At 43.0% G+C, this 15,185-nt stretch overlaps 1 protein-coding gene across 1 annotated transcript; it reads left to right on the forward strand.

The window, feature by feature from the left end:
- The first annotated feature begins 613 nt into the window (after positions 1 to 613).
- LOC311488186 (uncharacterized protein) lies at positions 614 to 7,469 on the forward strand. The gene is made up of 2 exons (XM_084544725.1): positions 614 to 6,194; positions 6,504 to 7,469. Exon 1 carries the CDS (start codon positions 1,102 to 1,104, stop codon positions 6,010 to 6,012), a length of 4,911 nt encoding a protein of 1,636 aa, XP_084400851.1. The 5' UTR covers positions 614 to 1,101; the 3' UTR covers positions 6,013 to 6,194; positions 6,504 to 7,469.
- Positions 7,470 to 15,185: the final 7,716 nt, after the last annotated feature.

The following is a 15,185-nucleotide window of genomic DNA, read 5'->3' on the forward strand; positions in this document are numbered from 1 at the left end:
TGCAGTTTCACACTTTTTGTATTAAATCCTGGCCAAACACAACACCTGTCTGTTCCTTGGAGGAAATGATGCAAGAAGAGTTTAGCTGGCTGTGAAGCTCAATTAGGACACAGGGTCACATTGGGTGTAACAGTACAGTGAAATCATAACGCTCTACGAGGGACTACGGTGAACGGTTGGTGGAAGAAAACACAATCTGCAATCCTGCTAAAGGCTACTATGGAGAAGGAAGAAACTAAAAGTCAAAGCTCACACTCCTCTCACTCATCAAAGGCACCTGTAGCAAAGTCAATATGTTCAGGAAATCTAACTGTTCGCTCAAAAGCTGGAGCATCTACAAGGTCATCAGCTTCAAGCCGAGCCAGTATGGCTGCGGCACGCGCTCAAGCAGATGCTCAAGCCGCCAAAGCCAGGCTAGCCTATGCTGAGAAAGAACTGAGCATCAAAGTGGAAAAAGCACGGTTAGAAGCAACACTTGATGTGCTCAATCTCCAGAAGGAGGCAGATGCTGCCATGGCCAAAGCTGAGGTAATGGAGGCAGCCGCAGCTCAGTATGAGGACATGGAAAAAAGTAACGAACTGAGTTTCTTGCCCTTACAACCAACTACGGAGGAGAAAGTGAGTGAGTACATAAACAGACACAGTTACAAAGATGAGCCGACTCAAAAAAGAGAGACTTTTCAACACAGCCCTACACGTCAGGAACAATACCAACCAGATGTTCACACATCTTTTCACGTTAAACAGGAAGCAAACAATTACTCAGTCCAGCCACCAGATGGCGCCAAACGACCACCGATAAGAGACGTAATCGAACAACCAAAGCAGTTTTTAAGTCCAAATAGCGCTGACAACACAACCAGTGACCTTGCCAGGTTTCTAGCCAAGAGTCAACTAGTAACCGGAGGGCTGACTAAATTTGATGATAAACCAGAGAGTTATCTCAGCTGGAAGGCTACTTTCCAGTGCACTATCAGAGAACTGGGTCTTACAGCTAGCGAAGAAATTAACCTCCTCATCAAATGGCTCGGCCCTGAGTCTTCTGATCATGCAAAAAGATTGAAGGCGGTCAACATTAGATTCCCACTTGCTGGTCTGAACATGATATGGGAGAGATTAGAAGAATGCTACGGCTCTCCAGAAGCAATAGAAAACTCTCTTTTCACAAGGTTACAGAACTTTCCAAAGCTTTCGAGCAAAGAGCCTCACAAGCTTCGTGACCTGTCAGATCTGCTGTGTGAACTGGAAGGTGCAAAATTAGATGGATATCTCACGGGGTTGAGTTACCTCGATACAGCTAGAGGAGTGGGTCCAATTGTTGAGAAGCTGCCCTTTCCCCTTCAAGAGAGATGGACAATGGTGGGGTCGAATTATAAAGAGGATCATAATGTAAGCTTTCCACCCTTCTCGTTCTTTGTGGACTTTGTGAAACGCCAAGCCAAAGCGAGGAATGACCCAAGCTTTACCACAGCTTACAACCCACCTGTCAATCCTGCAGTTAGTTACAAAAAAGGAAAGCTAACAAGCAACTACAGCCAAAGACAGTCCGTCACAGCACACAAGACAGAAGTGTTAGAGACAGACAAGACAAAAGACACAAGACAGACAGACATTCAAAAAGAATGCCCCATACATCACAAACCACATCCACTGAAAAGATGCAGAGGTTTCAGAATGATGCTGCTGGAAGATAGAAAAAAGTTGCTCAAAGAAAATAACATCTGCTATCGCTGCCTCGCTTCTACCACTCACCAAGCCAAGGAATGTAAAGCTACAATAAAGTGTGATGAGTGTGGCAGCGAGAGACATCTAGGAGCTCTTCACCCAGGTCCAGCACCATCAACATCCAAGCCTCCTTCATTCCCAAAGGAGTATGGCGGGGAGCAAGAACCTGCACAGGAGGTTGATGTTACAGCCACATGTACCGAGGTATGTGGGAATGAGATCACAGGAAAGTCCTGCTCCAAGATCTGTTTGGTGCAAGTCCACCACAGAGGTGAGCCACACAACACGAAGAAAATGTATGCAATAATAGACGATCAAAGTAACGAGTCACTAGCAAAGACAGAGTTTTTCGACATGTTTGCAATACAAGGCTCAACTATGCCATACACATTAAAAACCTGCTCCGGTGTGACTCGAGTAAGTGGCAGAAGAGCCTGTGACTACGTTGTTCAGTCATTTGATGGAAAAATGAGCTTTCCTCTCCCCATGCTTATAGAGTGCAATGCTATCCCAAACAATAAAGATGAGATACCCACTGCAGAAGCTGCTTCACACCATCCTCACCTGAGAGCCATAGCTGCTGAGATACCACACCTCGATCCTGATGCCGACATTCTGCTGCTGATTGGACGAAATCTGCTGAGTGTCCACAAGGTCAGAAAACAAATATGTGGCAAGCACAATGACCCATTTGCACAAAGGCTTGACCTGGGCTGGGTCATTATAGGGGATGTATGTCTGGGTAATGCCCACAAGCCAAGTGAAGTAAATGTTCTCAAGACACATATACTGGACAATGGTCGCCCAAGCTATCTCACTCCCTGCAGCAGCCGCTTCAACGTGAAAGAGAGCTTCACACTGAGCCAGTCCAAAGCCATTTCCAAACCAGTGGCACCTGCAAGCCTACAAACAAAGCTCACAGATGAGAATCTAGGAGAGAATGTTTTCTGCCAAACCAACGAAGACAACCGTCTTGCACATTCAGCTGAGGACCTCGTCTTTCTGAAAAAGATGGAACAGATCTTCAAAGATGACACTAACAGCTTGGTTGCACCACTCCCATTTCGAAGCCCAAGACGTCTCCTCCCAGACAACAGGTGCTACGCCCTTAAGCGCCTAGAGTCACTTCGACGCACACTCAACAAGAAGCCAGACATGAAGGCTCACTTCATTGAGTTCATGCAGAAAATGCTTGACAACAAGCATGCAGAGCTTGCACCACCTCGCACCAAGAATAAAGAGACCTGGTATCTTCCCACCTTCGGTGTTTACCACCCACAGAAGCCCGGGAAGATCCGTGTGGTGTTTGACTCTAGTGCTCAGTTTGATGGAGTGTCTCTCAATGATGTTCTGCTTTCTGGGCCCGATCTCAACAACACACTTGTGGGTGTGCTCCTGCGATTCAGGAAGGAACCTGTCGCTATCACAGCTGACATTGAGCAGATGTTTTACTGCTTTGTTGTTCAGGAGGACCACAGAGATTACCTTCGTTTCCTGTGGTATGAAGACAACGACCTAACCAAGGAGGTGGTAGACTATCGCATGAGAGTGCACGTTTTCGGTAACAGCCCCTCCCCAGCAGTAGCGATCTACGGATTGAGGATGGCAGCAAAGGAAGCCGAAGGTGAATATGGAACTGATGCTCGCAACTTCATCGAGCAAGACTTTTATGTGGATGACGCACTGAAGTCTTTCCCTACAGAAGCTGAGGCAATTGACGTCCTACAGAGAGCCCAGAAAATGCTCGCCCTCTCTAATCTACGTCTCCACAAGATAGCCTCCAACAAAGTGGAGGTGGTGAGTGCTTTCCCTTCTGAAGATAGAGCAAAGGAGATCAAAGAACTTGATCTAACTACAGACAAGCTCCCAGTCCAACGCAGTTTGGGTGTGATTTGGAACACCACATCAGACGCATTCATGTTTGATGTTCCTCAAGAGCAGAAGCCCTTAACTCGACGCGGTGTGCTCTCAACTGTAAATAGTTTGTTCGATCCTCTTGGGCTGCTCGCACCTGTAACTATTAAAGGCAGACTGCTACTCAGGGAGCTCACCAGCCGCAACCTTGAGTGGGACACCCCGTTGCCACAAGACATGTATGACGAATGGAGAAGATGGCAGGACTCGTTGCAGCATCTTACAGCCTTGCACATTCCTCGTACCTATGTCTCTTTCTCCATCTCACAAGCCATCTTCATCGAACTCTGCATGTTCTCAGATGCTTCGGTGAAAGCAATCGCAGCAGTAGCCTATGTGAAAGCAACACATGAGGATGGTCACAGCGAAGTTGGTTTCGTCATGGGCAAAGCCAAACTTGCTCCTATGCCAGAGCTCACCGTTCCCAGATTGGAACTTTGTGCTGCAGTGCTTGCGGTGGAGATGTCAGAGCTTCTGAAAGACGAGCTTAAGATCAAGTTTGACAGGATCACATTTCTCACTGACAGCAAAGTGGTTCTGGGATACATCTTCAACAAGAACAGGAGATTCCACGTATATGTGAACAATCGTGTCCAGAGGATCAAGCAATCTTCTCTCCCAGAGCAGTGGAAGTATGTTCCAACTGAGCACAATCCAGCTGACCATGGTTCTCGCTCACTAGCGGCAGAGAAAATCGAAAGCACATCATGGTGGTCTGGCCCAGCCTTTCTTCTGAAGACCAAGAGTGTTGCTCCTGAAAAAGGCCCATTTGAACTCATTGACCCGGAGTCAGATGCAGAAATCCGTCAGAACGCTACTGTGCTGGTGACCAGAACCTCATCAAGCAGTTTAGGTTCAACACGCTTTGAACGATTCTCAAAGTGGACCTCTCTTGTCAAAGCAGTTGCATACCTTCGTCATATAGCTCACAGTTTCAAGTCCAAAGATTGTAAAGGCTGGCACCTCTGCAGAACAAGTCTTACAGAAGAAACCTTGACTCAAGCAGAGCACACTATCATCAGGTGTGTCCAAAATGAAGCGTATGCGGAAGAAATCAAACGCATCAAGGCAAAACAAGATCTGCCATGCAACAGTCCTCTGTACAAGCTCAAGCCGATCATTGATGACGAAGACCTACTCCGTGTTGGCGGACGCTTGTCAGAATCCAACCTGACCAGTCAAGAAGCCAATCCTCTTCTGATCCCGAGAAACCATCACATTGCTCTCCTGCTCATCCGACATCATCATGAAGCTGTCAAGCATCAGGGAAGACACTTCACCGAGGGAGCAGTGCGAGCAAGTGGTTTGTGGTTGGTTGGTGCTAAGAGATCTATCAGCAGTTTCATCCACAAATGTGTGACTTGCAGAAAGCTTCGAGGGAAAACAGAGCAGCAAATCATGGCAGACCTGCCCGCCGAACGTCTACAAACTGATCCCCCATTCTCGTATGTTGGCCTAGATGTATTCGGACCGTGGGAAGTCACAACACGCCGCACTAGAGGTGGTCATGCCAATAGCAAACGCTGGGCTGTCCTGTTCTCTTGCATGTCTACAAGAGCAGTTCATATTGAAGTTATCGAGACGCTAAGCTCCTCAAGCTTCATCAATGCTCTTCGTAGATTTTTCTCTATCAGAGGGCCCGCTAAACAGTTACGGTCCGACTGCGGTACCAACTTCGTCGGCGCATCCAAAGAGCTGAAGTTGCAGTCCCCAAAGCCTGGTGACGCAAGTGTGGATGACTATCTACGTGAACAAAGGTGCTCCTGGGTGTTCAACCCTCCTCACTCATCCCACATGGGAGGCACGTGGGAGCGTATGATAGGAATAGCACGTCGTATTCTTGACTCTATGCTCTTACAAGCAGCAAAGCCCTCACTGACTCATGAGGCCCTGACGACATTGCTGGCTGAAGTAACAGCCATCATCAATGCAAGGCCCTTGGTGCCCGTCTCCTCAGATCCTGACACGCCTCTGATCTTGACTCCCATGACACTCCTAACACAAAAGACAAAGGCAATCCCAGTTCCACCAGGAGATTTCACCAATGCGGACATGTTCAAACATCAGTGGAAAAGAGTTCAAGTCCTCGCCGACACCTTCTGGGCTAGATGGCAAAGAGAGTACCTCAACATGCTTCAAAGTCGTCAGAAGTGGCAATGCAACAAACCAAATCTGAAGGAAAAGGACATCGTTCTCCTGAAAGACAAGCAACTAAAACGGAGCGAATGGTCCATGGGAATCATTGTGAAGACTCTTCCAAGCAAGGATGGAGTTGTGAGGAAGGTGGAGGTCAAAGTGGCGCATGACAAGACTATGAAAACCTTTTATAGACCTATCTCAGACTGTATTTTACTGTTATCCTCCACTGTTTAGTTGGGTTATAGTGGCATTCTTAAAATAATGCCAGGCGGGGAGTGTGTTGGAACTGTTTATGTTATGTTCATCCAGCCGCTAGGAGGCGCTATTGACAATTGTGGTGATGTATTCAACCAGTAGGTGGTCAGAAGAAAAAAGAAAAGAAAAGCTAGCTTGGAAAGTGACAATCAGTCCATGAGGTGTGTTTTTCCTCACTTAAGCCATCCTCTCATTTCCAGCCCTTTGAGTGGAAATATGAGTAAGTTTTATGTTAGTTATGAATCTTGGCAGGTATATTTGTTGCACTTGTCATAGGTTGTGAAATTTTTTAGACAACATTTGCATTTGATTTGAGTTGTGTTCCAGTGGTGATAGCGGAGCCTATTTAAGTTGTCTGTACTAATGCTTAGCTACTGTTAACAAGTAATTGTCTACATAGTGATAACAGTTAATGTGCATTGTTAATTTTACATAATACTTATTTGTATTTTGTATCTTGTATGTTGCAGTTTCACACTTTTTGTATTAAATCCTGGCCAAACACAACACCTGTCTGTTCCTTGGAGGAAATGATGCAAGAAGAGTTTAGCTGGCTGTGAAGCTCAATTAGGACACAGGGTCACATTGGGTGTAACAGTACAAGTTCACTGTACTCAAATGGCCTCCACAGTCACCAGATCTCAATCCAATAGAGCACCTTTGGGATGTGGTGGAACGGGAGATTCGCATCATGGATGTGCAGCCGACAAATCTGCAGCAACTGCGTGATGCTATCATGTCAATATGGACCAAACTCTCTGAGGAATGTTTCCAGTACCTTGTTGAATCTATGCCACGAAGGATTAAAGCAGTTCTGAAGGCAAAAGGGGGTCCAACCCGGTACTAGCAAGGTGTACCTAATAAAGTGGCCGGTGAGTGTATATCAGACCTGTAAGGTCTTTTCAGTCTGTCTCTCTCAGTTGGCTGAGTGACCCATTGAGTTTGTCTTTGTGTTTAACTCCCACGCGCACATTCACTTACACATAACCCTAATATAGACATGGCAGACATACGGACTGTGACAACTCATTGTAACATTTTATATAGTCAGTTTCATTGAAACTATGGTTTACACTCTGAGACTATGTTGTATCCCTCTTAACAGCTGTGTAGTGACACTCTACACTCATCTCTACAACCTAAATTAGGTTGAGTGAGAGACGAGAGTTCAGAAAAAGAAACACTACTTGGCTGAAGGGTCTTCAGATTAAAACAGAACTGTGATCTGTAGCTTGTATAACTAAGAAGAATATTCACCCACATGCTGGGACTTTTACATTCCCGTTTGTGCACGAAATAAACTAAACAGCTCAAACACACGCATATTTTTGTACTTTGCACAGATCCAGGTGAGCCGTTTAGCCCAGCATCAAGTCATTATGCTAAGCTAGGCTACTCGTCTCCTGGATCTAATTCTGGTGTTAGTTTGATGGCCATTTATTATGGTATTGTTTAATTGTCTGTACTCTGTGTGTGGTGTGATCTCATTTCTTTCATTTATAATTTTTATTGGGATATTTTATTAATTTAGATTTATCATATTTAATTCATACACAAAAGTTGATGCTTCCCAGTGTTACTGTAGTGCTGAAAAATTAAGTCAATGGCTTTGATTGAAAATAAATTGTAACCTATAGCTATTCCACCAGTAGCCTGAACACAGCATTACTCTTTGGAGGCAAGTGCCACGGTGTCGGTGCTTCTATTGCAGATACACAGCAGATATCCAAGACGTGCAATTCACTTGCTACAGTCCAACTAGCAACTTGAGACGGGAAGAGTTGAAGTTGGGAGAGGACATCTACAAATGCACAGGTTGCACTTAGTTGTTACGTCCCTAGGTGGATCTAGGGGACGAACACATGAAAACCAATGAAGTCAAGTCTGGATGTAAGGCAAACTTAATAAGTTCATTCCAAAAACGAAACAAAAAAACTGCTTGAAGCGTACACAGTGAGGAAAGATTGGACCACGTGGTTGTGCCAAATAAATGAAAGCAATATAACAAAACTAGACCTGACTAAGAAACCTTGTCAAGTTGAAAGCAACAAACAAAAGGCTTAACTGTCTAATCTACAAAAAGGTGTAATCAAAATTACACTGTGGCACAATCAGTAATTCTAGGGTTTATAAAGAAAAGGTTTCCTACATGAGGAGGTGTGGAGGGTATCTTAATCTTATCTATATATCTGCACCTTCCACCTTACATATTCGGAGAGCATAGGTCCACCCGTCTCAATAACTAAGAAATAAGGCAGGTAGCAGACATAAAAGTAAGCAACAATAAGCAGCAGTAGTAGCAGCAGCAGCAGCATGAGCAAGCAGAAAAAAAGGATCCTGCAGCTGGGTCCCTTTTCATGTAGGCCCTGGGTCGTAATTGGACAATCTGGGGTCGAACCAACCAATCAGCATGCACCACCGGACTTCCCAGGTGGAAACCAATTGTGCGATCAACCTACAAAAACAAACTGGGAGGGGGGAGAGAGAGAAACACAGAAAATACATTGCCCCGTGCCTAGCACGTAACACAATCAACAGTTTAAAACCCATACACCTCCCTTTTAAAGATAGCTGCTGTAAAAATGTGATGTGACTGGTCAACACTCCTCGTACAAGTATGCAGTCCGAGTCCGAACCACTTATATCTTCTGGAAGCTAAATCTTGTCCCTGATGAAAGCTTACTTTTTGTAACTGTCCGTTTTAGTCATTTTAATGGAAATCACCTGGATCCACTTCAAAGAGTCCCTGAGCTGTTTCTGGCAGCCACATACAGCATAGTTGACATTTACACCCGTCGCAGTTAATTAGTAGCTGTTTTGAAAATAAATATGTAAATTAAAGCACATGGCATTTCATCTGCGACCTTATATGTGAAGGCTCTATAACAATGACATCTCAACCTTCTCCCATTTTCTTTTACAAGATGTACGTCCAGTAGAATGGTTTGCGTTTCATTTCAAGGGTTTCACACCTTCATGGTCGCCGCTGCAAAGGCAACAGTGACACTTGTGATGCCGTCCTTTCTCAGTCCCGGATAAGAGTTGTGAAAAATCACTTTAATGAATAGAAACAGTTGGCTGTACGTGTGTGTTCCTCAGTTTGGCTTGAGAACCAAATGACGTCAAGCCCAGGACAAGGATGTATTTCTGTCCCCGATCCTGTTTTTTGGGGAGGGGGCATGTGGGTGGGTGACATCTTGCCTCGAGGTAGAAGTGACAACCTTGTGGCTGAAATATGTCTGCCAGACAGCCACAACCTCCTGCTGTCTGCGTATGTGTGTGTGTGAGTTGGAGACGGACTGTATTTAGTCATGCTAAGGGGCAGGACAAAGATACAAAAAACAGAAGCAACAGTAAGTGACAGAGAGGACGGAGGGCAAAACAGGAGGGATTAGTCACTATAAAGCAAAGAAGTGTAACACAAACTCGCACACACACACACGCCACGGTCATGTTTCCATCACTTAAGAGGACAGTGACTCATTTCCTTGAGTTTTACCTTAACATTCGGTGCCCTTTTTGTTTACAGAGAAGAAGCCACATGAGCAATAAGTGGACATTTTTGGCAAAGTTCGAGTTCACGAGTTGTGACATGTTTGCTGATGTTTTCGGAAATGGTTAAGGTGGATTTGCAGTTAATATCTTGTAATTTATTTGTAGAGAGTGTACTTCATAATTTTACAACATGTCTGAAGAAACTCTTGACATTCCCAAAAGCCTCATCCTTTCATTATCAGTTTGCGTTTGCTGTAGATTAAGCAACCAGTTGTTTGCAGGCTAAACTGTTAGCCTCTGTCGGTCATAGATGTCGAAAGTGGCTTAGCAGTGGTGTTCTCACAGCTTATGACTTTCATGTTACCACTTAAACCCCAGGCATTTTGTATGGAGGGCTTCCCCATAACTAACTACGGGCTCATGAGTTCTGTTTGAATGCAGCGTTAGTCCTTACTATAACCCTAACAACTATCCACCTAATCCTAAATATTACCTAAACATTAAATCAAGCCTTCACCCTAAAACTGAACAATTTACGCTATACGCAGTTGTCTCCAAAAGGGGGACAAGTAGGAACAGATTTGTCATGTCCTGAGAAAGGGGTTGGTCCACAAAATACACATAATACCGGACAGACACACAACCTAGCAAAGCTTCATTGTGCCTCCACTAACATACAGTTCATTCTCTGTGGGGGTTTTTGTGTTCGTAGCCCATGAAAATCTATGACCACCTATTGCTTGCGTGTCTTTGTGTGTTTGTGTGTGTGTGTAATGCCTACAGGGCAGACATCTTTGTCCTCAGTTCAATAGCGCTGTCACCAGGCCATGAATTATGGAAGTGTTTGGAAGTGACAAAGCACAGCTTACAGCCAAGAGACAGTTTTATTGAGTTGTGAGACGTGATGGATGTGCGAAAGTGTGGGCATGTGTATGTGTGTGTGCGAGCGTTAATCCCCTCTTCGTGGTTCTGATGAAAAAAACGCAGATCACCTCTATTCCCATCTCCACTTTGCCTCATTGTTTCTCTGTTGAGGCAATTCTTCCATCTCAGCCTCTCTTGTTTCTGCCTGTTCCTGACATGCAGCTGCCACAACAAAACAAACTGTGGTTTGAGGCAGGCACATCTTCGGAGACTGTCTCCACAAATGATTATATTTATTCCAGTTATTTTATCAAACTTGTGGTTAGGGCAGGGGTTTTACTTTGCACCTGCCATGTGGCTCCTCTTGCATTATAAACACGCCCGTAAAGTGCATATCTGGATCCCGTCGCTCGCTCAAGACCATGAGAGTGAAATTCTAAATAAATAGGTCATGTCACATAAGGTAAAGTGTGGATGTCATTTTTGGAAGCACTTTTTCTTCTTTTCTACGGCAAAATGGTGTCACGTCAGGTTACTATGGCAACACAGGTGGATGAAATTCAGGGAAGAACCCCTGAAAACACGATGTGGAAACAGGTTTGTCTGACACCAAAAAAGTGAACAGTGATAGCAATGATGACACTTCTTTTGTGTGTTTAACACATTAAATTTAACTTAAAGGTGGTGGGGGGTTAATACATAACTGGATAATTATTAATTAAATCATATATTAACTCAAACATTAATTCACATTTGCGCACAACTCTTCACTTTAAGGGCAATTTTCAAAAAACTTAAAATGAACATTTTATATACATATCAAATACTTACATTTAAAATTGTGAAAGTGAGGACACAAATGAAATCCCACAGTGAAAGCTGATCTGTCTCGGTTGAGTATTTCTGTTCTTTACATTGTGATTTTGCAAGAGTAAACGCTGAGACGTCGAGGTTTGCTGTAACAAAACCGGAAACCAGCTCTGAACTTTCTGTTTCCTGTTGAAAAGTTTGTAATGAAAACATAAGTGCATCACAAAAAAAAAAATAAAAAATAGGAATTTTGATAAGCAGTGTACACGCACACACACACACACACACACACACACACACACACACACAGACTCTTGCACAAACGCACACACCCGCGCTCGCAAAGTCTCAGGCATAAAATCATCGTGTTCCCTGAAACGCCCTGAAGTTGTTATCTTAGAGAGGCATCCTGGAGCTTGAGGGTTGGAGCGTGCATGACTCGTGGAGCAGATTTAGAGTGTCCCCAAAGAGTGTAGTATGCACACACAGAATGAATACAGACACACAGGTGAACACACAAGGTTTTCTACGCGCCAATTAACACGTACGCTGCTACAGACACGTGCAGCAGCACTCGTACAAAACACACAATAAAATAGATGCATTGCTGTAAGTAATAAATTCTACTTACTGTGCCATAATTAAGAGACACTCAGGAGATTTTATTATATTTCTAACTTCTCATTTGTTTCCTGGAGGGAAATGTGCTTGCACACATAATAATAAACAAGTAGGAGTCAAACACACAAACACAGCCGTTATTTGATGCAGCTTTTCCTTTAATTATTCATTGTGCATGTTTGCCTTTATTTTAACACTGATGAGGAATCTAAATGTCACAGTAGTCCAAGGCCAGATATAAATCAGAGGCATTGTGGCCGCGGGGACAGGGACATCGAAAAACACTAGGCAGCAAGGATTTCCTCTGCCTCTGTGTTATTTTGGAGTTGTGTGTTCCCTCTGGTCTGACTTCCCTGGACATCTCACTATCCCCTTCTCCGTCACAGTTCCCTGTTTTTATAGCTCCAACTTTCAAGAAGCATCCATAAAAACCCACTCAGGTTGAACCTGAGGCCGGCGCAATAATAGCCTCGTGAGATGGAGCAGTAAATGGAACTGAAAAGCAGAGAGGAGAAATGTATGCACCTTTCTCTGCTGAAGTGGAAAACATTGACCTGAGTCTAAATCATTGACGAAAAGCAAAGGCAGGACTTAAAGAGATACTCTCACAGAATTACTGTTGATTTTCTGCAGTATATATCTCACTTAATTCTTTCAGAAGATATTTTTTCCTCCCAAAATTCTTCCCATATTTGTTTTTTACTGTGATGTCATGAGCTGCCTTTCATTTATAAAACCAGAAGATATTTTTTATTCTTATGAATAATTTAATGAATTAAATAGTGCTGATTTCCAGTGGTTACTTTAAAAGGCAAAGAAACGTTCATTCAGAGAAGGTTAAGTGAAGAAATAGAAAAGCTTATTGGTATCTAATCTGGCTAGCGTGACGTCAAGATTACGTAATGCATAATAACGTAACGTAAAATCAGGTAATGATGATCATAACTGTTGAGGATTCATTGAAATTCACCCACATATCTATATGTTAGATATATCTTACTTTTCTTTAATTTCACCTTCATTTAACAATAATTAGACCGTGGGGGAGACCTAGCTAAATAAAACCGTTATTAAAAACCAGGTGATAATGTTTGAGGAAACATTATTTCCCAAACAATTGTCAGAATTAATTAAAATGAGTCAATTTCAAGTTTTTACATTAATTTACCTACTGTAAACTCTTCCTGATAGCTGGAGCAGAGAACATTAAAGCTTCCTCTCTTGTCTGTGCGAGTTAGAAAGATAACACGAGACATTGCACCTTAAATTTGGATCCTCTTGCTCTCACCAGTATATTTTTGCATATTTTTTATGTTGTTGACAAAATTGTTACATTTCCTACCTCAGTCATGTGACGTATCTTACACCGTGCAGAGGATTGAGGATCAGAAATAGCCAGAGAGCATGTAATGTTAGTAACGTTTACCTGGGGGTTCATGGATATTGAACGGAATGGACTCACTTTTGGAGCCAGCCTCAGTTGAACATTTGAGGAAAAAGCAGGTTTTCTTCTTCAGCCCTGGATGTTTTTGATTGTGAACAAGTTGCCGTAATCATTGAGTGGTAAGAAGGTGGCTGCAACCAGGCTTCAAAAAAAAAAAAAAAACAGGTCTAAAATAAAACCCAAAAAATACTTACCAAAATCTATTAGCAGTCTTTGAAGGTTTTCTTTTTCTTGCTTTAGAAAACAATTTGATTTTGTCTGTGTTCAGAACAAACTTAACATGAAGCTAAAACTGTAAAATATTAAATGCAGACAGCAGTTAAAAGTCCAATAAAGAGGGCACATATAAAACAGTATCATCAGCAAATAAATGAGTATATGTTCCCATTTAAATGAACAAAGAATAAAAAAATAGTTACAGGAAGTGTGAAGTCAGCCCAGTATCTTTTATGGACTTTGTCCCACCTAATAGATACAGTTATTAGTGGGGATCATGGGATAAAGGATTACCTTATCTTTTGAGCATTCTGTACATTTACAGAAACCTTTAGCAGAGTATTATTCACAGTGTCAAAGTGTGAAAAACCTAATAGGGCTGTTGAGAAAAACAGCATTAGCACGAAAACACTCGTTTAGCTCTAACATATACACTCACTTGCCAAAACATTGAAAGTGAAAGGGAATCCACTTTTATAGAGCAGTCCTGTGCCAAGTCTAACTTCATGACTGTTCTAGTGTTCAGTTTATGTTGAAACAGTATAACAAAGGTGGTCATTCAACTGTATGATCATTTAGGAGGATGTAGTTTGTGATGCTGTTAAATTGGAATGAATTAAACACAAAACACTGTAATATTACAATGCTTCAGTTTTCTCTTCTGTACCTAAAGAACTGGCAAGAGAGTTGTAGTGGTGCCACTACAGAGTGTACATATATTTCTCATAGGCAGTGGTACACAGCACTAGTTAAGTACCATGTAATACTGCACGCATCACTCGGTACCTCCACTGTCTCCGTTCTAGGCACAGGTCAAGCCGTCTTTAGCCTCTGCACTTCATTTCCCTTCATTAGGCCGACTCTCTGTAAAGCTGTCCACAAGGATTTGACATCAATTCTAATTTGTTGCTCTTTGAAGTCTGATTAATTCACAATTACAAGGGAGGAAAAGGGAAGGAGAGACGAGGATACAAAGGGCAGTGAGAATAGAAAAGTAACAGAAAAGTGATCTGTGGTGGTGTGCAGTCGTCTGAATGCAGAGCGGGCTTCAAACTATATTGGCTTCTGAAGGCCGATGATAATCTTCATCAACCAAGGCATCCAGAAAACTTATATTGTGTGAAATTGTATTTGGCGCGTCCATTTTAATGCAGTGATAATGACAGTTAGGTACCGGTGGAACTGAATATGAATTACATTCACAAATACTTGTGTGGAAACCAATTTATCTGTTGGATGGAGAGTTTCTTCAGCAACGACCAGCTCAGTAATATGCGTGTCACAACAGAGGTGGAGAACAATGACAGGCTGAGGTTCTAATAAAAGGCTGATATCTGCATTTTGAATAAAACCTGTGCACAGAAGATGAGGGCAGGAGAATTAAAGATGGGGGCCGGGCCATTGTGGAGAAGATTTATTGAGTCACGTCCGTCATTACAAAGCACACAGTACAAAGGCAGCTTTACTAGGCTGTTAAGAACACGGGGAAAAAAGCGAGAAGTTCAGACACAGGGTTTAGGATTGAAAGATGAGTGCAGATATGCAAGGAAGTTCATCTGCTTAGCAATGAGACTGAAAGCTCACTCTGCATACCATCTAATAGGCTTTGACCTTTGCAGTGTACAGCTAATCTTTTACAACAGAATACGGCTGGACTGGGCTTAGTCATACTTGATTGTCTGGATTTGGAGCAGAATGGTAG

Source organism: Chelon labrosus (assembly GCF_963514085.1).
Source record: "Chelon labrosus genome assembly, chromosome: 5".
Taxonomy (NCBI): domain Eukaryota; kingdom Metazoa; phylum Chordata; class Actinopteri; order Mugiliformes; family Mugilidae; genus Chelon; species Chelon labrosus.

Bases quoted from the DNA above. Each gene is read 5' to 3' on its own strand.
- LOC311488186 (XM_084544725.1), top strand. From the start codon at position 1,102: ATGATATGGGAGAGATTAGAAGAATGCTACGGCTCTCCAGAAGCAATA.